The sequence below is a fragment of the Numenius arquata genome, chromosome 2 (genome assembly GCF_964106895.1).
Source record: "Numenius arquata chromosome 2, bNumArq3.hap1.1, whole genome shotgun sequence".
NCBI classification, from domain to species: domain Eukaryota; kingdom Metazoa; phylum Chordata; class Aves; order Charadriiformes; family Scolopacidae; genus Numenius; species Numenius arquata.
The window spans coordinates 132,237,046-132,260,749 of NC_133577.1; the positions used below are offsets into that span (position 1 = coordinate 132,237,046).

Below are 23,704 nucleotides of genomic sequence, written 5' to 3' on the forward strand. Positions count from 1 at the left end.
AGCGTGAATCCCGGGGGGATTCCTCCTGCGGAGGGAGGGGACCGCAGGGCAGCTGCCACCCCCCTGGCACAGCACGCAGGGAGGCAATGTGTAAACACGCCAGCTTTGCAGCCCGTGCCCTCCCAAACCTTTCACAGCCACATAATGCAGCACCTTTCAAGAAAATAAAGATGGCCAAGATAAATGCTCCCGCAGGAACGGGCTGTTCTTCACCTTTTTTCTATGGACAAAACCGGGCCAAGGCCACCAGCTGCCCGGCGTGGCCGAGTCCCGGGTTCGCTGCTCCTGGGGCTGGCTAGGGACGGGCCGCTCTCCCACGGGTGCTGTGCCAGGGTGGCTCCTGCAGCTCCTGCAGCTCCTGCTCCTGGCAGCGACCGCGTGGCTCCCGCTTGCTCCCGGAGCCTGCGCTGAGGTTTCTCCTCTCCCTGCTCCCCCTGTCCCAGCCGTGGTGCGTTTCGGACTTACCCTGAACACCTCTGCGTGGTCCAGCCGCGACACCAGCACCAAGCTTTTGGGAGCAAAGAGCTGGGCGGGTTGAACAGGAGATGATGGCTCCTCTTCTTCCTCCTCCTCCTCCTCCTCGTCCCCGTCACCATTCCTGGGGTGGCTCTGAGTCTGGGGAGACACGCAGCAGCCGAGTCCCGGCATTAGAGAAAGGATGCTCTTCCCTCTCCCAAGCCTCTGACACCAGGGCCCGGATTCCTCCGACGTGGGGAACACGGGAACCACTGGCCAAAGCCGAAGGTCGATCCTCCTCCCCAACCCGCCCCCCACCCCCCGGTACCTGTGTGCTCTCCACAGCCTCCCAGAAGGTGAAGCAGGCGCAGTAGTGCCGCTCCGAGTTGATGTCGGTCAGCACGGCCACGAAGAAGGTGGGGGGGTTCCTCTCGGTGAAGAGCTGCCAGCCGCTGGGCTGGCAGAACTGCAAGGGAGGGCAGGGGAGTGGGGTCAGGGGGGGCTGGTGAGCCTGCCCCGCTGCCCTCGCTCCCCGCATTGCTTCCATGGCAGGAGCCGGGAGCTGCGGGGGCTGGATGGTGTGAAAGCAAATCACTGGGGGCCGACAGCTCTGGGTACTGACACCGCGGGGAACCAGCACCTCCAGGAACCGGCACCACCAGGGACCAATGCCATCAGGTACCGACACCATCGGGTACCGACACCACCAGGTACCAGCACCGCCGGGTACTGACACCACCAAGGAATGACAGCACCAGGTACCGACACTGCTGGATAGCAGCACCTCCAGGTACCAACACCACCAGGGACCAACACCATCAGGGACTGACACTACCAGGTACTGACACCACGGGTACCGATACCACCGGGTACTGACACCATCAGGTACCAACACCGACAGGGACTGACACCACTGGGTACCAAAAGCACAGGGAATGACAGCACCAGGGGCTGACACCACCAGGTATTGGTGACATCACTGAGTACCAACATTGCTGGGTACCGACATCCCCAGGGACAGACACCGCTGGGTACCGGCATTGCTGGGTACCGATACCACTAGGGACCTACACCCCCAGGGACCGACGCCACCAGGTACCAACACCATCAGGTACTGACACTGCTGGAAACTGACACCGCCGGGTACCGACACCTCTGGATACCGACACCGCCAGGGACCAACACCGCCGGGTACCAGTTCCCAGGGACAGGGAGCTTGGTGTGGCAGCACGTCACCTATAGAGTATTATAGGGAAACAGGGCTGTGCCACCTTCGCCGGCACCTGCCACGGTCCGGGGAGGGGGGAACACTGGCCACAGCCTCCCGTCCCCTCCATGGGGGAGAACTGGGCAGGTGCCTTCCCCTCCAGGAGCCACTTGGAGAAACCCAAGCTGGGAGGAAGGGTGAGGGGATGCCCTGGCCAAGCCGAGGACCCTCCATCACCCTGCACCCATCCCGGAGCCACAGGAGCTCCCCCAGCACAGGGGCTGCGAGGTGGCTACCTGCAACCAGCATGGAGCCCGTGAGGGTTGCCAGACCCAGCAAGGTCCCTGCGGACCACCAACGTGCCGGGTGGCCACACACGGGCACGGCACAGACTCCGGGGAGGAAAGGCGATGCGTCCCAGGCCTACCCTGGGAGGTGGCACTGCTCCTTTGGGACAGGCAGTGGGACACCACCAGCCCAGGCTGCGCCAACACCGCACCCCAGGCAGCTCCTACCACAGTTTTACCCATTTCTGGGACTTTCCAAACACCCTCCCCGTGGCCGGTGGGTAATTCCAGCAGCCAGCGGCCACAGGACTCTCCCTGGGGTTTCGAAGCCTCAAGGGATTTTTCTTTATTTCCTCAGCATTTGCACTTGGCTGGTGAGGAGCTATGGAAAATTCCCGGTATTTTGGGGACTTCACTGGAGCGGGACAGCTTGGCTCATTCTGGGGCCGTGGCCCGACGCACCCAAAGGACAAGGATGGGAATAAGGCGGCAACAAGGCCAGAAAGGGCCGACACGCCGCAAAGCTGCAGAAATCGCTGCTCCAGCCCAAATCCTTGCAAATCGAAGCCGTTTCCAACCTGATGAAGTTTTCCAGCTGCCCGTGCCCACCCTCCCGCTCCATGTCCGTGCACACAAGGCTGCAAGGACCCCCCCTTTCCTCCCCTGCGCCGACCGGTGCAGCTCCCAGGGTAAGCGCACGGCGGAACGCTCCCAGCCAGAGAGCTCCTCTCCTCACCGGGCTCCGCAACGCACCCATAGGTCACGGCTCCGTGCAAACACTTCCCGGGCGATGCAGAAACGAGGAGAGGGAAGCACACAGAGCTGCTGCTCCAGGGGGAGTTTCCAGTTTCCTGCTGGGTCCCACCCAGCACTTCCCGACCGCCACATCCCGATGCAAAGGGATACGCTCCCCGGCCGCGGCGTAAAACCTTCCCGGCAGAGGCAGGAAGGCACAAGCCAGATGTTGGGGGTCAAAGTGTGCTCATCCAGAGGCCTCAGAAATGGAAGCTGGGATCCCCTGGGCTGTTCCTCTACCAGGGAACCCCCGGAGGACATGGGCATTACCACCATCACTGGTGGGCACGGGCTCTGCTCCACTCCCCGCTCGTGCCGTCTCCGGAGCCAAGGAGCCACAGCCCATTCCAGAGGGAATTATGCCACCGCTGAACAGGCGCAGGGAAACGATGACACGAGACGAACGTGAGCACACTTCAGCCTCTTCACTTGGGATGTCACCTACTCAGGCCAAGGCACGGCTCCACCACCTTCTGCCCCTGACATGAGAGCTTGGTGAGGGCCATGGAAGCCCTCGGTGCCACCACAGGAGGGACCCACCTGAGCTCCAGGCACCAAGCCACCCTGGGACCCTTCCCAAGACATGGGATAGCAAGTCAGCTTCCCAAAAACTGCATTGCTGAGAGCAACAGGTCACTTCAAGCCACAGCAGGTGACATGCTGGACGGGGTCACATCGCTAGGGTACAGGCTATGCCCTGGCTGTGCCCTGGTGTCACTCGCAGCCCAGTTTGACTGCACCCAATGCTCCTTGGGCAATCTATCCTGCAGAAGTCAACACAAAGCGGCCACGTAAAGCATCAGGGACGCAGATGTCTGACCTCCCCAACCGCTGCCTCGTTTCAAGCCAGATCCTCTCGAAAGGACAAACATCCTCCATGAAAGATCACAGAATCATGGAATTGTCCAGGTTGGAAGGGACCTTTCAGATCATGGAGTCCAACCATCAACCCAACACTGACAAACCCAACACTGACCCATGTCCCTCTGCATCACGTCTGCCCGGCTTTTAAATCCCTCCCGGGATGGGGATTCTACCATGGATGCAGATGGGTGTAGGTTGGCTGGTGACTAGAACAAGTGTCCTCCAGCAGCAGCCTGATGGTGACCGATGGTGGTACCGTGGTGCTCCACAACACCAACGGTGTCGCAGTTAAAGGAAGACAAAGCAGAACTGAAGACCTCCGTGGATCTGCAAGAGGTGAGCTCTTCACCCATGCCTTTCCCCAACTCAGACCCATGCCGGGGGGGACACTCACCCCACACTCGCTTCCCCATGGCATGGGCAGACCCAACGCTCCCGGTGCTCTGCCCTTGGGTGACATTGAACATGGGACACGCTACCGGGGCTCCTTGGAGAACCAGAGTGAGCTGCAGACACCCAGAAGACAATAAAGTCTCCAATCTTCCACGAGGGGGGTGTTGATGGAGGCGGCTGAGCTGGGGGATGAACTGCAGCCCCCGCCAGACCGGCGCTGGCGGATGCCCCAGCCCGGCTGCACCTAAGCCTTCCCGGAGCAACACCCCTTGGTGTGTTTGGGAAACCCCCGCCCCAGGAAGGCCAAGCTGCGTGCCAGGCTCTGCAGACACCACCCGCAGCAGTTTGAGCACTAAAACCACCCTCTCGTGACAGCGTGTGCGTGTGTCTGTCTGGCCAGCCCTGCTTTCCACCGCCCTGCACGGACCAGCGCTGCTTTAGCACCTTCTCGGCTTCCACCCATCACAGCACCGGTCTTTCCCACGTTTCTCAGGATCAGTTTTGCAAGGATCTAGCCCATGATCATAGAATCAAAGACTGGTTTGTGTTGGAAGGGAGCTTAAAGCCCCCCCAGTGCCACCCCCTGCCCTGGGCAGGGACACCTCCCACCAGAGCAGGTTGCTCCAAGCCCCCTCCAACCTGGCCTTGAACCCCTCCAGGGATGGGGCAGCCACAGCTTCTCTGGCCAACCTGGGCCAGGCTCTCACCACCTTCACACCAAGGAAGTTCTTCCCCAGATCTCAGCTCAATCTCCCCTCTTTCAGTGTCAAACCCTTCCCCCTCCTCCTAGGGCTACACGATGACACCCCAAGACATCTCCTTGATCATTTCTTTCCACCCTGGAAAGCTATGGGAGAGCAACACAGCCCAGCCAGCTGCCAGGCAGGAGGGACAACACGTGGAGCCACCAGTCCCCAGCATCCCACTGGATCAGGACCTGCCTGTTCCCCCCCACAGAACCCACGGTGACACGTGGCGGCAGCTCCCCCCTCTCCTGAGCCTCCATCTGCGAGGGCTTTAGGGGTTCCTTCACCAGATGAGGAGACTGAAGCTGCAAACCAGAAGGAAAACCTGCTGGATGGAAAATAAAAGGCTTTCACTGATTTATCCCAGAGCAGCAGAAGCCCTACTGCTCTCCGGTGTCTGGCACCAGGAGGGAACGCTGGCACACGGGTGCTGGCAGAGGTGTCTGGAGGCTTGGACGTGCCCTGAAGGCAGGATGGCATGGTCTGCGGCATTCAACATCCATCCAGGGGCGGCCGTAAGACATGGGAAAGCCCGCACTGAGCTAAGCAGACCCGTGGGATTGCGGCAGGGAGGGATGGAAGGTGGGATGGGAAGGGGAGAGGAGGAACGGGACCGAGCCTGGCCAGCCCCAGCGGGGCTCCAGGGCTGCCAGAGGGGAGGATGCCGCCACAGAGGAGACACGTTCCCATCCCGTGCCTCTCTCCGGAGGAACTCCCAGCCATTAGCATGAGATGGTTTTGTTTGGAAACGCTGTCAGGCAGCGCGCGAGGGCAGAAGCTACAAATTCCTGTCCCCTCCCCACACACCCCAGAAAACCGTCTCCCCAAAAAAGCTGTTGAAAAGCACCGCGGCAGCAGCTGCAACGCAAGGTACGACCCCACATCCCCCAGGTGGGCTCCCTCTGCTTTTCGGAAGCTGCCTTGCCTTCAGCCCTACGTGCGGGTCGCCCAGGGCTTGTGGGAAGCCTTGGAGCCACCCTCGGCTCCCAACAGGACGGGGCTCCAATTGTTTAAATTCCAGGGATTTTTTGGCTGGACAGTTTGACCCTTGGGAAAAAAAGCAGCTTCCCTCTTTCTTGGGACCGTTCCCAAGTCCCCTGCAGACAACCAGGAAACACTAACCAGAAAAAATAATATATACTTTTGCCTCAGACAAAATAGCACGTAAAATTCCGAAATTGCGCTGGAGTTACAGTGAGCACGCGATGGGAAGAGGAGCCGGCCACCGCTGCTGTTCCTGGGGACCGGCCATGTGGCACAACTTGGTGGCCACAGTGGTAACAGCTGAAGCCAAGTGGCCAGGACAGGGCAGAGGGACGAGGACGGGGATCAGAGATGTGTCCAGGTCTGACACCCTCTGCTCCACGGGGTCCCCGGCCAAAACGAGTCCTCTCATCAGAGATGAGCAAATGCCCATCGTCGAGTCCTAGAATCGTAGAGTGCTTTGGGTTGAAGGGACCTTAAAGCCCCCCCAGTGCCACCCCCTGCCCTGGGCAGGGACACCTCCCACCACACCAGGTTGCTCCAAGCCCCCTCCAACCTGGCCTTGAACCCCTCCAGGGATGGGGCAGCCACAGCTTCTCTGGCCAACCTGGGCCAGGCTCTCACCACCCTCACACCAAAGAAGTTCTTCCCCACATCTCAGCTCCATCTCCCCTCTTTCAGTGTCAAACCCTTCCCCCTCCTCCTGTGGCTCCCCTCCCTCATCCAGAGTCCCTCCCCAGCTTTCCTGGAGCCCCCCCTTTAGGGACTGGAAGGGGCTCCAAGGTCTCCCCGGAGCCTTCTCTTCTCCAGGCTGAACCCCCCCAACTCTCTCAGCCTGTCCTCACAGCAGAGGGGCTCCAGCCCTCCCAGCATCTCCGTGGCCTCCTCTGGCCCCACTCCAACAGCTCCATGTCCTTCTGCTGTTGGTGGCCCCAGAGCTGGAGGCAGCACTGGGGGGGGGTCTCCCCAGAGCGGAGCAGAGGGGCAGAATCCCCCCCCTCTCCCTGCTGGCCATGCTGCTGGGGATGCACCCCCAGGGTGTGGGGGGCTTTCTGGGCTGCCAGTGCACGTTGCCGGCCCATGGCCAGCTTTCCCCCCACCACCACCCCCAAGCCCTTCTGCACAGGGCTGCTCCCCATCCCTCCATCCCCAGCCTGGGCTGGGACCGGGAGCTGTCCCCATCCACATGCAGGACCTCACACATGGCCCTGTTGAACCCCAACAGGGTCACTGGCCGGTGACTCAGGCCGGGCCCGTCCAAACAGGGAGGTGCAAACCCTCTGCCCACATGACGGAGGCAGAAAGGGGTGGCAGCTCCCGGCTCCTCTGCTCTCGGAGGGGCTCTCGGCTGGCCGGCATCCCCGCACCAGCCACCACCCCGGCCTCGCAGGCACCAACACCTCCCGGCACGGCCAAGGCACTCGCAAGGCCTGGAGGAGGGAGGTGAGGACAGTCCCAGCACCATGAGGCTCACAAGGCAGTGAAGAAACCTCTGAAGCCTCATCTCTCCAGGTTTTGCACTTCAGTGCGCTCCAGTTGGAAACAGGGAAGAACTGGAGTGGGGAGGAGGAGAGCAGCATAGCAGGGGGCTCAGTTTAGGGGTGCAGAGGGTCTGGAGAACCACAGCCCAACCCACAGGCTTTGGCAGGCAGTGGAGCACCAGCTCCTCTCCTCCAGAGCTCCAAGGCAGCACCGAGGCAGCAGGGAAGGCTCTGAGAAGAACTCCCAGTCAAATTTAGCAACCGAGGAGAACAATCCCATTATCCTCGATTAGTTAAAAGCTGGTTTGTGAAGAACCCACGCAGTGCCAAATTAGACTGGGTGTGTCGCTCTATGGGTATGACCCAGCAGCGATGGCAACCTCAAAGGACTGGCAGCAGCAGGCGAACGTGCCCGGAGGGCTGGGGAGGGGAGGCAGGGCCAGTAGCCCTCCTGGCCAGAGCACACCCAGGCCCGCTGGAGGCTGAGCTGGCCCCACTGGCCCGAGGAGGGGAGAGGTTTGCTCGGTGGAGAGCTTGGGAGAGGCCTGACGATGGCCAACGGGGCTATTTATATTGAGGCTGCATCCCTGCGGCTCCTCCAGAAAGCATTCCAGCATCCCGAGCGGCTGATCCCAGAGGAGGAGCAGGAGCACAGCGGCCAGGAGAGGAGGCAGCCCCAGGCAGGGCAGGCAGCAGGGAATGGCTCCCGGCTGGGAGCCGGCATGCTGGATCCCACGGTTTTCCGGGGCTGGAGATGCATTGGGGGGTGGGTGGGAACCCCTCTCTGCCGGGGTCCCTCGGTCAGACCCAGCGAGATGTGTGTGTGACATGCAGTGTCACGGTGTCACGTGTCCTGCGGTGTCACCTCCCCGCACACGGGTCACGCTTCCCGGTCCCGAGGGACGGCACACTCACCAGCTCGATGCCTTGGGGAAAGGGGTTGTCCTCCCAGTCCTTCTCCGGGAAGCGCTGGAGTATCTGTCCCTGTCCATCCCCGCTCCCTGCGGAGACAAGAGGGGATTAGAGACCGGCAGCAGGTACCAAAGCACCGGGACACCCCGGCTCCGCCTCAGCCCTCCATGGACACCAGGGAAGAGACCCCGGCTCCTTGCATACACACAGCCGTACGGCACCACGGCCCCTTCCGCGGGGAAAAGCCGCAATTTTAATAGAGCCCTGAGCAAACAGCCCACAAGCTCGTTATCTGAAGGTGCGTAACAGGCAAAGCAGAATCGCGGCCGATCTCCGGCCAAGCTGAAGTTTCCTTCCTCGTGTCGCCAGCACAAGATCCCACGGGCAGATTTTGAACTGTAATTCCCCGCTCCTTATCTACAACCCGGGACTTGACATTTTCCCTGAACAATGGCATCATTCTGTTGGGTTTTGCTCTCGGAGCTGCCGTTTCCCCGTGGCTTTACGGCACCTGGAGCCTGCCCCGCGGCTGGAGGGAGCACTTCCACCCATGCCTGCCCAAATAAAAATCCGCTTTTCACCCACACCGTGCCCCGATCCAGCTGGCCAGGCTACAGAAACCGGCACGGCGGCGAGCGGGACAGCTCTTCTGGTGGCCACCAGCTCTCAGGAGAGCCTGAAGCAATGGCTAAAGCACCGCTGAAACTTGGGCAGCTCCTACTGCTTCTCCTTAAACTTCTTAAACACTTCCTTCTTCTCTCCCAGAAGCACTTCCACGCCGGCCACGGCCTTTCAGTGATGAAGCTGCTCGGGTTAAAACCCTGCTCTGGTGGATTGAGCAGGAGCCTGGGAATTGGGAACCCAGGGAAGGATTTTCTCCTGCCACCGGCGGCCACGAAGGCAGGTAGCCCGGTCATGCGGGACCACCCCAGTCCCCGCAGAGCTGCGGAGGGGTTACCGCGTCCCCTGCATGGTCCCGGGGGATGCCCACCTCTCCTGTCCCCCCCAGTAACGCCTGCTGCCTTCAGGAGCACGAGCATCCCTCTGGCACGGCCGGATTTTGGCCCCGGGACCGCCGACGGGGCCAGGGCACCAGGAGGAGCCTCTCCAGGAGACGTGCACCACCGAAGGACTATTCTCGGCTGCGCTCGCCACCAGCCGCTCACCACAGCTCCATTTAGCAGAACAAGGCATCAGAAAAGATGCCACTTATAGTCTGAAGACAAAAAATGGAAAGGTCAGGGCCAAGCTGTGAAGAAAATAGCGTCGAGCGTCAGGTTAACCCAATTTCCCCCCCTCTGTGCCCAAACACCACCACCCCCCCAGCCAGGTCCCACGCTGCACGGTGCTCAGGCCAAACGCATTAAGACCTGTCTCCTCCCAGCGCAAACAACCCGGCTCAGGCTTCACAGGCAGGAAAAACCCTTTTCAGACCCACAGGCCAGGGCTGCAGCCCCCTGACGGCCCCAGGCCCTCCACCACAGCTTCTCCAGCAGCTTCCCCAGCTGGAGCACTGGGACCAGTTCTGGGCTCCCCAGTTCCAGAAGGAGAGGGAACTGCTGGAGAGGGCACAGCAAAGGGCTACCAAGATGCTGAGGGGACTAGAACATCTCTCTGCTGAGGAAAGGCTGAGGGACTTGGGTCTGTCTGGAGAAGAGCAGAGTGAGGGGGGATCTGATCAATGCCTACAAACACTTCAAGGGTGGGTGTCAGGAGGATGGGGCCAGTCTTTTTCCAGTGGTGCCCAGGGACAGGACAAGAGGGAACGGGCACAAACTGGAAGAGGGGAAGCTCCATCTGACCATGAGGAGGACCTTGTTTGCTGTGAGGGTGTCAGAGCCCTGGCAGAGGCTGCCCAGAGAGGTGGTGGAGTCTCCTTCTGTGGAGACATTCCAACCCCCCTGGAGCCGTTCCTGTGGGACCTGCTCTGGGTGACCCTGCTCTGGCAGGGGGTTGGACTGGGTGCTCTCCAGAGGTCCCTGCCAACCCCATGTGATTCTGTGCGCACACGTCCTCACTCGCGCTCCTTCCGTCGCAAGGGAAAGAGACACAAGAACATCCTCAATGCAAATGTGAAAATCACTCCAGGAGGTGCTCAGAGCAAGGGGAAACTCGACCCCCTGCGTTTTCTCAAAGCCACCGTGGTTTTTATCATTCTGTGGCCTGGGAACATCCTGATTTTAGCGGCTGGCATTAGCCAGCAGCCTGACGTAGGGATTCTGGCCAGCTGGGCTACCAGGCGCCCTCCTCAGCTCCTCCTTGGCTGGCCCAATCCTCGCTTTCCTACTTCCCATCATCGAACACGCAGCGTCTGAGCCGCTCGGGGCCGTATCAGGCTGTTCCATCAGCGCGGCCCTTCCTGTGGTGGGGAGCAGGACCAGCCCCACTGATTCTCCTGCCGTCCCCGGCCGAGCTGCCTGGGAAAGGAAAGCGCCTGCGGACATCGGCATCAGCGCAGCTGCGTGGCTTCGCCATCTTCCTTCCTGCGCTGCGAAAAGGCCAGCACGACTTAAGGTGACACCTGGTCGCCGCTCCCGGGGCAGCCTGTTACCGTCCTAACAAGCCTTGAGCTATATTTGGAAGTTTATGAGATGTTATCATAATACAGGAAATTCTAAATAAGCAAAAAAGTTAAGCGCTCAGCTGACACAACACAACCAGATGACCTTAACCCCCGGGCGGCGAGGGCTGGCATGCCGGGGACACGCTCCGGGAACGGCCGCTTCCCGCTCTGGCAGGGTCACGGCCAAGCCAGAGACTCCCCTCCACTCCCCTCGCTCTCTGTGTCTCCTCAGTGACACCAGGATCTTGGAGTGAACGTCCTGGAGAAAGACCAAGCCAGGATCCATCTCCTGGAGACCCCAACCCACGTTTCCAGAGTGTCTCCAAACCATCTCCTGGAGACCCCAACCCACGTTTCCAGAGCATCTCCAGTCCCTCTCAGAGAGGTGTCCACCTTCCCTGGCCAACTTTGCAGAACAGCCAGAGCAAAGGTGTCACAGTCCTGGCCACCCACCCCGTCTGTGCCTGCAGGGTCTGGCCAACCCTGAGGAACCCAACCCTGCAGCACCTTCTCCGGCCACTGCAGGAGCCAGACCTTCTCCGCGCAGCCTCCTGCGATGCTGGAGTGAGGAGATTCACAGGAGAAGTGGATTTTCAGGTGGTTTTTTAGGCCAAGGACCTTGTTTGGAAGGAGTCCTTTCCCAGCACTCGCACCTCCCGGCTGCTGAGGGCCGGGGAGGGTGTTCCACCCAGCGGCGCGGTACAACCAGTACGGTCAGAAATGGGCTCTCCTGCAGGCTCAGGCACGACTCCCACGCCCCCGAACCCCGAAAACTGGCTCTGATGTAACGCAGGGGATGTAACGCCGAGCTCCCACGGCCTCAATCCATGAGCGAGGGGTGCTCCAGCCTTCCTGCCCCCTTGGAGACAGGGGGTGCCTGGCTCTGCCGGGACACGGCGGGGGGGGACACTGCAAACAGGGAAACCTGCCGGCACGGGGAGATGGACCTCAGCTTCTGCACTGCTTTGAAGTGCCCTCAGCAGAGCCGTCCGAGAGCTGCTCCCTATCTCAAAGATTATTCTCAAAGAAATTAATTTTTAAGTTTAGCTGTTTTAAACCATTATAAAATGCTTTGCGCCACAAAGCAGTGACCAGAGCCACCGAGGTGGCCTCCTGCAAAGCGAAATTAACGCACATGGCATGAAGCCGTGACACTCCTGAGGCTCCAGCCACGAGCCCTGACCGCTGAGCTCTGCGGTGAGTGATGCAACATGCCCAAAATCGAGCCCAAAGCCTGCTCCGTGGGATGAAACCAGCCACTGGCCTCGGAGGAGGGAGCTGGCGGTGCTCTGGGAGCGAGCAGGGACCCACGTAACCCTGGCAGGGCCGCCAACAGTGTCCAAGGGTGGTTGGGCAATGGTCCCGCAAGAAGCAGGAGCTCTTGCATCAACCTGTGTGAGTAACCTGGCTCCCGTGGAGCCAGGGCCGGGAGCGGGGCTTCCAGAGACACCGCATCGCCCAGGGACAGCAAGAAACCCAGAACACGCTCCCTGGAAAAGCCCCGTGCAAGGGCTTCTCAGGCAAAACACACTGGCTGTTTTTCACAGAATGCTGTGGGGTTGGCAGGGACCTCTGGAGAGCACCCAGTCCAACCCCCTGCCAGAGAAGGGTCACCCAGAGCACGTCCCACAGGAACGGCTCCAGGGGGGTTGGAATGTCTCCAGAGAAGGAGACTCCACCACCTCTCTGGGCAGCCTCTGCCAGGGCTCTGACACCCTCACAGCAAACAAGGTCCTCCTCATGGTCAGATGGAGCTTCCCCTCTTCCAGTTTGTGCCCGTTCCCTCTTGGCCTGTCCCTGGGCACCACTGGAAAAAGACTGGCCCCATCCTCCTGACACCCACCCTTGAAGTATTTAGAGGCGTTGATCAGATCCCCCCTCACTCTGCTCTTCTCCAGACTCAACAGACCCAAGTCCCTCAGCCTTTCCTCAGCAGAGAGACGTTCTAGTCCCCTCAGCATCTTGGTAGCCCTTTGCTGTGCCCTCTCCAGCAGTTCCCTGTCCTAATTTAATCCAAACCAGCACCTGACTACCCAGGACAGCTGGGATTAAAAAACCAAACCCACCGTATTCAGCTGCTGGGATCAAGGGATGGGATCGTGCTGGGAAGACAGGGATGAGCAGAGCCAGCCCCAGGAGGCTCTGGCAGGCTCCGTGCTCCCCCTCCGCAGCTTCCCAGAGTGACGGGGAGCAGCATGTCCTCGCCATGGCCCATCGGAGCTGACCCCAGGCCAGACCCCGCTCCGGCACCAGATGGCACGAGAAGGAAGGGGCTCACATCTCCCGACAAACGGGAAAGCTCTGCCCGGAGCAGGAGGGTGAGCAGCCCATGGCTGTGACCTCTGCCGAGCTCTGGCAGGCAAGGACAGCCCCGGGACATGGCCAGCAGCAGAGGGTGCCTCAGGCTGGGCAGGGAGATGGTCTGTGGTGGGACAGAGCTGCAGACACCGTGGTTTCACCAGGAAACACACGCCGACGGCAGGGGAGCTGCACTGCAGGCACCTCACCTCCTGTCCCCCGCCCCCAGAGCCACCAACCCGCCGGTGACAACCTCCTGCATCGCCAAGAGTGACGTCCCCCTTCCCCAAACCTCCACCCCTCTTCCTCTCCCTAATGGAATTCACTTTGTAGGGAAAAATAAATCAACAGCTTGAAAAGAAAAGGGGGAAAAGCCCACACAGAGTTTCAGACGGTAACTCCCAGCTCTCCCAAGCGGAGACGAGCGGGAGAGAAGCTGCAGCCACCGCAGCTGCTGGGGGACATCTCCTGGCCAGGGGACACCCAACCTCACGGGGACTGACACTTGCCCACAGCCCAGTGGCTCCCACCGAGCCCTCGGAGCTGCACCGTTCCTCTCTCGAGCATGTCAAGCAGGAAATAACATTTTATTTTTCACTCTAACGTCCACACCTGCCGTTTCACTTTCGGATAGAACCATCACAGGCCAAGTCACGGCTGGGTCGCTCCTCCCCTGCTCTGCCCATCGCGCCTCACCCCAACAGCGCGGTTCCAGGGGCAGGCTCCAGAGAAACCCCTTCCCGTCCTCATTCCTTTCATCCTCAGGAAGAGAGAAGCCCCTTTGAGATCTTCCCTGGTTGGAAGATCTTCACATCCAGGCTTCTGTGTTCATAGAATCGTAGAGTGGTTTGGGTTGAAGGGACCTTAAAGCCCCCCCAGTGCCACCCCCTGCCCTGGGCAGGGACACCTCCCACCAGAGCAGGTTGCTCCAAGCCCCCTCCAACCTGGCCTTGAACCCCTCCAGGGATGGGGCAGCCACAGCTTCTCTGGGCAACCTGGGCCAGGCTCTCACCACCCTCACACCAAAGAACTTCTTCCCCACATCTCATCTCCATCTCCCCTCTTTCAGTGTCAAACCCTTCCCCCTCCTCCTAGGGCTCCCCTCCCTCATCCAGAGTCCCTCCCCAGCTTTCCTGGAGCACCCCCCTTTAGGGACTGGAAGGACCACCACTCTGCACTCCTGTTAACTGGGAGCCAACACCTGCAGAAGCAGAGGAGCTGGGATATTTCAGCCCATGGGCACCAGCTCCTCCCTTCCCAGAGTGCAGGGAGACGCTTTGGGGGATTTCTAACACGGAGAAGGTGGCAGAAACAGGGACTCGGAAGGGAGCCCAGCAAATCCATCCTCATCCCAGGGAGAATCCTCCCCCCATCCCACCGAAGCCACCGCACCGGCGGGCACGGCCGCCCCCGAACAACAGGGTAGTGTCTGCGGGGAGGACAATGACAGCACTGTCCCCTCCTTACGTACTGGTGAAGGGAGCACCAAGAATGGCTTTTCTATGGAGGAAAACAAAAGGGCTGTGTGCGGGGCCGAGGCTGGCCACCGCGGCAGCCCCACGTCTGCCACCGTCCCCACCGCCCCGAGCCCTCCCCTGGGGAAAGCCCACCCACCCCAAATTGTCCCCACACCCCGGCCATGAGCAATGTGCCCCCCGGCAGGGAGGGGACACCCCTGTCCCCACCCCGGCAGCGCCGAGCGTGGCCAGCAGCACCACAGGGTGCCATCCATCCGTGCCACTCACCACCAGCAGCAGAGGAGACTCCTGCTGCCACCCCTACACCAAGTGGCACTTAGTGGCCAGCCCTCCCTCCCCCCGAAGACCAAAGCCCTGCTGCAGGCACGGCCACCTTTTCTGTCTGCCCGGGGCAGGGGGGGCAGCAAACCAGACTGAATAACCCCGAGAAATAAATAATCCCCGCGTTCTTCTTCACTCTGTGTGTCAGTGTGACTTCTCAGGGGAAGGAACTGGGGAAGAGACAGAGCTGGGCCCTTTCCCGGCCACGGGAACGGCAGCCGCCGCCACCGGCCCCTCCACGCCGTGCGGGGGCAGATTCCAACCAGGCACAGAAGGACAGGACAGAGCAGGACGACACACAAACTTTCAGCTCCTACAAACTTCTTTTTTGACAGTATTTATGGCAAAAGTCTCTACGAAGAGACCGAGTCGTACCTGGAACACCAATTCCTGCCCTGGGTATATTTAAAAAAAAAAAGAAAAAAAAATAATTAGGGAAAAAATGAACTCATTCTGTGTTTAATGATTGCCCTGGTGATGTTTGAGGACATGGTTGACTCTCTGTAAACACCAGATGATAATGATCAGAAGGACAAACAGTTTGGGCCGGGTCCGAAGGCAGAACCGGGTGACAAAGCGAAGTGTCTCCGTGCGACTCCCACCAAGACACCACCAGCTCGGGGCTGGGAAAGCTCCTCCCAAGCGTGGGCCATCTCCCAAAGGCGGGCAAAGCACCCCCTTCCCGGGTCACTCCCGGACAGAGCATCCTTGGGAAGAGACAGAGGGAACGGCGGTGCCCGGCCGGCGCGGGGAGAGGAGGGTCTGCTCCTGCTTTCCCAGCACAGCACTTCCACCCACAGCCACCACTCGCCGAGCTTCTTCTGGAGGAGCCGCTCCACAATGAAATGTTTATAGAAGAGCTAAAATTAAAGCCTCTGAAGAACTGGACGCCGTTGTTCTCCCTTACACAGCTCTTCCCCGCTCTATTTTCACACCATCCCTTGCTCCCGTCCCCGCGCTGTCATTACCTTCCTCAAACCTCTCCTTACTCACTCCCAAACTAAGGGTGAGAGGTGTCGGGGAGACACCCCATCTCCCCTGGACGGCATGGGGTGGGACGACTGGACCCACTCCTGGGGCAGTACCAGGACCCGCGAGGTCCTGCTGAAGGGGTCGGGAAAGATCTCGGGATGCGGGACCGGTCCGGTGGAGGAGGAACCGGCTCGGCAGATTCACGGAATGAATCACCCCGGGCAGGGAGCTGGAGAGAAAGATTTACTGCCCTTGATGCAACAAACCGCAGACTGGGAGCCCCGGCACGGCACATGCTGATATGGAGCCTCGCTCCTTTGTAAAGCTTTACTGTTCCTTGGGCAGGTGCCAAGAGGAGAGCTGTATTTATCTTTAGAAACATTAAGGCATAAGAGGAAGTAATTAAACAAAAAAAAATTAAAAAATAAAAAAATAAAAATGCGTCTGTTTCCGAGAGCTCGTCCCAGGGAAGTGCTGCTCGGGGCCCAGAGGGTTCCTGGCAGGGAGACAGAGATAAGCGTTTTCCAGCTGCCTGCCACTTGTTCACCCATGGCCATTTCTGGAAATGCTCTTGCCAGCGCCCAGCAGGAAGCCCTGCAGAAATACCTCGAGCTTGACACGACCAGCAGAGCCTTCATGCTCGCCCAAAACCCCACAAACAGCACACCTCGGCCACCAAGGCTCCTCCCTGCCCATGCCCAGACCCCCAGGTCCCTTCAGAGGAGACCTCCATGAGAACAGTCCAAGCCACCACAGCCCAGGAACTGCTTTAAAGCACAAATGTCCTGTAATATCATCGAATTACAGAACAGTTTGGGTTGAAGGGACCTTAAAGATCATCCAGTTCCAACTCCCTGCCCTGGGCAGGGACACCTCCCACCAGAGCAGGTTGCTCCAAGCCCCCTCCAACCTGGCCTTGAACCCCTCCAGGGATGGGGCAGCCACAGCTTCTCTGGCCAACCTGGGCCAGGCTCTCACCACCCTCACAGCAAAGAACTTCTTCCCCACATCTCAGCTCCATCTCCCCTCTTTCAGTGTCAAACCCTTCCCCCTCCTCCTAGGGCTCCCCTCCCTCATCCAGAGTCCCTCCCCAGCTTTCCTGGAGCCCCCCCCTTGAGGGACTGGAAGGACCACCACTCCCCATCCCACTCCTGGCAGCGCTGCAAGGCTCCCCTTACCCCAACCTCGCCGAGAGCCGCTTTGCCCGGCTGACACTGTGCCAGCTGCTTAGATTTCCAACGGAACTCCCAAATCCCTACAAACCACAGCTGGAAAGCCACTGTTTCAGCAAACGTTTCTGGAGAATCCGGTTTGCCAAGAAGCCAAAGCTGTACCCCAGCCCCAGACTTGTGCTGCAGAGGGAATCCCCCCCCGGGAACCCCCCGGCCCCGGTGTCTATAACACCCCTTGGGAAGGGGTAAGGGCAGCAGCGAAGGGACCTGGAGGGGACTTGCTGTCCTCAACCGGAGGCAACAGGGAAACACTTCCCGGCCTGGACCACCCCCTTCCGACACTCGCTGTTCCCCACGGCCTTACTGGGGTGGAAACAGTAACGCTCTCCCAACGGTGAGACCACCCGACATCAAGCATCCTATAAATTCATGTTCCCTCATCCAAAAAATGGAAAAAAACATAAATCGTGGTTCTCAATGTCCCACAATTGTCACAGCCCGTTTGAAGGTTGTCCCAAACATGCCGGTGCTCCTCCAGCTTTGGGGCTGTGTGATACCACCAGGCAGTGGAGGGATGGGACAGGAGAGTGGGACAGGTTCAGAAAGCTCCTTTTCCTCGGCAATGAGCACGTTTGTGGGTCTCCAACAAACTCCGGGCACAGGGTGAGCCTGGCTGCTTTGGGTGCCCCCCCGGCACGGCCACACGGATGTTACAGGTGGAGGAAGGTCTCGGAGCAGCGTGAAGGTCTGGCCGCAGCCAGGGGGGCACAGGGATGTGGGGAGACATTTCTCCAATGTTGTCCACAATCAGTACTTTGGGTGCAGAACAGCTGGTATTTGGGGCACGCAAATGTCATGATTTACCTGCGTTGCCGATAAACGCTCCGGGATCCACCTCCGAGCGGGGCTGCTCTCCCCGCTGCCTCTCAAGCCAGGCACAAACCAAAAGGACAACTGCGGGGCAGGACACTCGTGTCACAGCCGGGGCAGTGGGGGGGACCCCGTCCGCTCAAAAACTACACCCACTCTAAGTGGGGGTCATTAAGAAATCCACTAACGAGCCTTGTTAGCGCAGCAGTAAGTTGGATCCGTGCCCTTGCCCAGCGCAGGGCGGCATGAACCGAGAAAGAGGAAGCAAAAGTAGGTGCCAGCGTCACCTTAATTGTCTTTTTTAACCCCACTTCCTCCTCATCCTGGGGAGGCAGTGGTGCAGGGCGATGCTTGCAGGGGCTGCAGTGCAGGGTGATGCTCGCAGGGGCTGCAGGGCGATGCTCACAGGGGCTGCAGTGGGATGCTCACAGGGGCTGCAGTGCAGTGGGATGCTCGCAGGGGCTGCAGTGCAGGGCGATGCTCGCAGGGGCTGCAGGGTGATGCTCGCAGGGGCTGCAGTGCGATGCTTGCAGGGGCTGCAGTGCAGTGGGATGCTCGCAGGGGCTGCAGTGCGATGCTTGCAGGGGCTGCAGTGCAGTGGGATGCTCACAGGGGCTGCAGGGCGATGCTCGCAGGGGCTGCAGTGCAGGGCGATGCTCGCAGGGGCTGCAGTGGGATGCTCGCAGGGGCTGCAGGGCGATGCTCGCAGGGGCTGCAGTGGGATGCTCGCAGGGGCTGCAGTGCAGGGTGATGCTCGCAGGGGCTGTGGTGCGGTGCGATGCTCGCAGGGGCTGTGGAGCGATCCTCAGAGGGGCTGTGGAGCAGACGTAGCTGCCGAACAAGCTCAGCAGAGCTGCAAGTGCTGCTCGGGGGCGCAGGACGCCCCATCCATCCCCTGCCCTGCCCGCCCAGCACCACAGAGCAATGCCCGGAGTGGGGCTGCGTGGGGCACAGCAGCACTCCTGCCCTGCCGTGGAAGCTGCAGCTTCAGTTGTGATACAGGAACAGCGTGAGAGTCAAAATAGGCCATAAAAGGCTGTGTCAGACCGACTGCTGCTGTCTGGAGGAGAAGGAGCTCTCCCGGTATATGTGGGATTACTCATATGAAACGGGCCCAAAATGTGTCTCCTTTCCAATACAGACCAAGCAACGAGAAGATTTTTAGACTGACGTGGTGCCAGCGCCCACGGCTGCTGCACACCCAGAGTTTAAGCTCACAACACAAGAGGGGACCTCGCGGTATATAACCCAATTCCACATTTCACACAGTTTACAAAGCCCGGGGTCTGAAACGCTCTCAGAGCCCACAGCTAACCAAGGGGGTTTCTGAGGAAGGCAGGTGGCATTTGGGCGCAGCCGAGCAGCCAGGCGGCACCGCCGGCCACCACCACATCCCCAGCTCGGCCAGAGACAGCCTGATGGCACGGGACGAGCCCGGCATCAGCCCTGCAGCCCTGACTTTGTACCTGCCACACGATAACACCTCGCTGAGCCCCAGGGGACGGCACCAGTAGCTGAGGCTGGTGCTGCATCCAGGGCGGACGCTGCTGCTCAGACCCTGCCAGAAGCGGGGACACGCAGCGCCCGTCAGGGGCTCCATGCTGGAAAGGATGGATGGAAAGGACGGATCCCACTGGATCAGGATGCAGGGACAGAGCTGCTTTTCCCTGCCCCTGTTTCAACATCCCTTCCTCTCCTGGCACGGAGGCCGCGGTGATCCCCGGCCATCCCACACAGAGCAAACAGCGCAGCCCACGCACAGCTCCGCGGGCCCACATTGAGCTGCTAAAAGCATTTTGGGGAGGAACCTGTTCTATTTTTGCCTGTTGCCAAATCCCAGTTACATCCCAGGGGAGCTATTTGCCAGCTCCGCTGGCACCCTGGCCCGATAATTACAGGGCCGCGCCACCAGCATTTACCCAAGGCCTAAAAACAGCACGTGCCGCGCCGACGGCTCCTCCGGCCCCCGCCACAGCCCGGCATCGACAGCGGGGACACGACAGGCCCCCCCGGAACCAGCTCTGGGACCCGGTGGCCAAGCACAGCCCAGCTCACGCAGGAGCCGTGGGGACGCCACACACCTCCACCACCCACCCTTGTTTCCAGCGTCAGGCTTTGGGAGCTCACAGCAGCGCGGGATTCCCGAGCGCTCCTGCCCACTGCACACAGGGGCCTCGGGGAGAATCGCGGAAAGCAGCGTCTTCACCCCAAAACCCACAGGGGAGCCGTGCGCATCCCGAGACGCGGCACACCATCCCTTCCAGCTGGGCAGGGATGGAGGTGACGCCTTGTCAGGTCCTTGGCCCAGACTCACAGCTCCAGGGCATCAAAGGGCATCTCCTCCAGCGCCCGCGTGAGGCAAAACTCGGTGTCGGACACCCCCCACCCACATCTTTGTGATGAAGACGAACACTACGGCATAAACAGCTCCCCCACTCGCCACGAGGATCCCAGACGGAGCTCCGTTCGCTTCCCCCACCTCACGTGGGGCCGCATCCCCCCCGGGAGCGAGCGCAGCTCCGTCACCGGCTCTGGCACGAAGCTGCCGGGGCACAGAAGCCACCACCGGTACAACAGCCACCCCAGCAGGGAGCTTCGGCCCCACAACGTGGCTCCAGACAGGAGGAACACATCCTGCTCTCCGTAACACCCCAAGTGTGCCCCGCGGTGCCCAGGGCTGGCTGGCTGGCACCAGAGAGGCTCTGAGCTGTCACCTCCAGGGCCTGGCAGGGACAGCCGACGTCCTCCCTCTCCTGGGACACCGGCACGGCAGGGTCACACTTCCAGCATCGCTCTGGGCCTGCAGAGCTGAAAGTGGCCTCTGAGCTTCCCAAACATCCAGCAAGGAGGGGACATCAGGGGACAGGAGAGGAGGGAGGGCAGGGAGCTGCTCGCTGCTCCTCAGCAAACCCACACACCCTGCAGGCAGGACGGGACGGGCAGTGGTGCCCGAGCATCCGTCTACACCCCGCTTTAGTGTGGTCCTAAGCCCAGAACAGCCCTCACCTCCCGAAATCCTCCACAAATCTGCTGCCTGGGAACCCCAGGACCTGCCCCGGAACCCCACAGCTCCTCCCGGCACCACGGTGGAAACCACCACGAGCCACCCACACCGTCCTGCAGCCACCACCGGCATTGGGCTCCTGGCATCCAGCGTGGCAAGGAACAGGAGCCACTGGAGAAGGGACAGCCAAATAAACACCACCGGGAAGCCGCTGGAAGGAAAACTCCCCGTGCAGGCAACGGCAGCAAGAAGGGACAGGTAAACAGCGAGGGCAAATAGCCCTGGTGCCGCACTGGCCCCCTTTCCTGGCAGCGATCGATGGGGCGAGGGCAGGCAGGGCAGGAGCTGACCGAGACACCTCTACATCCTTCTGTCGTCAAACCCGAAGGTGAGGGTTTCTGTTCAACACCAAGCACTGAGAAACGAGCCAACGTGCCCCACGCCTACGGGCCAGCTCACCAGAAGCCTCTGGACCTTTTGCAATCCTTCTGCTGCACCTCCACATGGTTGTCTGGGCTAGACCATGAGCAACCTGGTCTGGTGGGAAGTGTCCCTGCCCAGGGAAGGGGGGGGCACTGGATGGGCTTTAAGGTCCCTTCCAACCCAAACCATTCTATGATTCTATGACTGTTGGGCACAACGCGTGGACAAGTGCATCAGCCCTACCGAACGGCCACCAGCCACAGCAGCAACCACCATCTGAAGGGACAGATCTCCGCAGGGCAGTGGGAAGGGCCCTATTGGCCACCAACGTGCTCCAGCCAGCCAGCGGCATTTTGGCTGCCCCGGAGCCAGTGTGTGAGGTGGCCTCACAGAGATCACTCCAACCAGAAGGACCCGAGGAGAAAATAACTCAGCTGGGTTGTGTGGGATGAATCATAGAATGGTTTGGGTTGGAAGGGACCTTAAAGATCATCTTCTTCCAACCCCCCTGCCCTGGGCAGGGACACCTCCCACCAGAGCAGGTTGCTCCAAGCCCCCTCCAACCTGGCCTTGAACCCCTCCAGGGATGGGGCAGCCACAGCTTCTCGGGGCAACCTGGGCCAGGCTCTCACCACCCTCACACCAAAGAACTTCTTCCCCACATCTCAGCTCCATCTCCCCTCTTTCAGTGGCAAACCCTTCCCCCTCCTCCTAGGGCTCCCCTCCCTCATCCAGAGTCCCTCCCCAGCTTTCCTGGAGCCCCCCCCCTTTAGGGACTGGAAGGGGCTCCAAGGTCTCCCTGGAGCCTTCTCTTCTCCAGGCTGAACCCCCGCAACTCTCTCTGTGAAGGAGCACCCAGCGTGTGGGGTGATGCCCCGGGACCGGGCGGGCAGGATGGAGGGAGCCGGGGCAGAGCTCCGGGAGGGTTAAGGAGAAGCGAAGCAGCGCGGTTCCTGCAGGAACCTGCCAGTCTGGGCCAGGCAGCCCAGCCCCGAGGAGGAAGGAGAACTGAGAACACCATCCACGACAGACTGCTCTAGGATGGAGAACTAACGCTCCCCCTCCAGCTTCAGCTTCCGCACCCACGGTTCCTCAGGGAACCTGGCTTTGTGAAGCAGGCAGAACCCTCTCTGGGCAGCAGCTCCCGTCCCACAGAGTGACACCAGCCTCATGTCCCCAGAGCTTTGCAGACCGGGCGCAGTGACTCGATGGGAGAGGAGCCCCGCTGTCCCCCGGGGTCAGGATGGCCGTTCCCATGCAGGGACGGGACACGGCAGTGAGGGACACGCACCCCCACCAGCCGTTTTGGGGGTCTCTGCCCCTCACAGCTCGGGGCAGCAGGCAGCTCACCACCTTTAATCCCGCTGTAATTAGCAGCTGAGCAGGGAGACGGCCGCTGCTCCGGTGAATCCGAACCCCCTGGTGTGCCGGCCGGCTGGCGCTGAGCCCTGACAGGGAGATTACCGGGATTAACGTGTTCCCGGCAGCTCCTGCTACCGGCTGCCTACGGACACCACTGACACCAGGCAGGGCTGGTCCCGTGTCCGCCCAAACCCACCTCGCCTTGCAAACCCCCTCATCCTGCAAACCTTCTCGTCCTCCCCAGGCAAGGATCATCCCGAAAGCCCAGAGGAGGCAGGGGTGGCTCCTGAGGCCGCCAGAGCTGCGTGGGCAGGATGGTGGCACCACACCGAGGGCCTTCTGCAGCATTCCCAGCCTGGTCCCGCCTCCAGGTCGGAGCCAGCGATGCCACTCAGCTCCGGCTGCGTTTCTGGGCCGGCTCCTGACACCAGGACCAGTGTTTCTGGAGATCCTGGAGGTGGGCAGGGCAGCAGCTCTTCCCAGCTTCACCCCAGCCATCCCGCAGACGGTGACTGCTCTCCGCTCGGGGCAACCAAAAGGCATGGCCCGTGCTCGCCCGGCACGCTGGATCCCAGTAACACCAGCAGGAACAGCCTGCTCCCTTTGCAGAGCTCCAGACGAGCAGAATGACTGAGCCCAGCCCCAAGGGAGAAACTTCCAGGCAATCTGAAGCACATCCATCGCCTCCCTTCAATCTAATTCTTACAAGCAGGAAACAAAATTCTCCTCCTCGGCCCAAAACCAACAGAGCGGAGGCCGGGGCAGGCAGCAGAGCAGAGCACATCCCAGCCTGGGCCTGGCCGCCCACCTCTGCCTGTGCCTGAAAAACCAGGCGCCTCCCTGGAAGTGGAGCCTGGAGACCAGAGGACAAGGCCAGAAGAGTCTCCATGTGACCTGAGGAGCTCACCCATCTCCACAAGCCTAAAACTCCCCATCTCCCAGAATAATGCAAATGAAATCATGAGATAGTAATCATAATTACCTATGATAACTCAGGATTGATTTTGAGCGTGAGGGGAGACAGGGAAGCCTAACAGGAACAAGAAAGGTCTTAACAGATTAAGACCTGCCTGCTGAGAGGATAAAATCACAACGGGAAGCTTGGAGGAACAACCA

General features: G+C 60.5%; 1 protein-coding gene across 1 annotated transcript in view; it reads right to left on the minus strand.

Moving 5' to 3' along the window:
- The window catches only part of SBF1 (SET binding factor 1), an 89,237-nt gene that overhangs the window by 38,811 nt on the left and 26,722 nt on the right, over positions 1-23,704 (minus strand). The window contains exons 2-4 of the mRNA XM_074169103.1: positions 8,129-8,214; positions 785-922; positions 466-615 (exon numbers count right to left, since the gene is read on the minus strand). Of these exons, the coding sequence (XP_074025204.1) occupies positions 466-615; positions 785-922; positions 8,129-8,214 (374 nt within the window). The remainder of the gene's footprint in view (positions 1-465; positions 616-784; positions 923-8,128; positions 8,215-23,704) is intronic.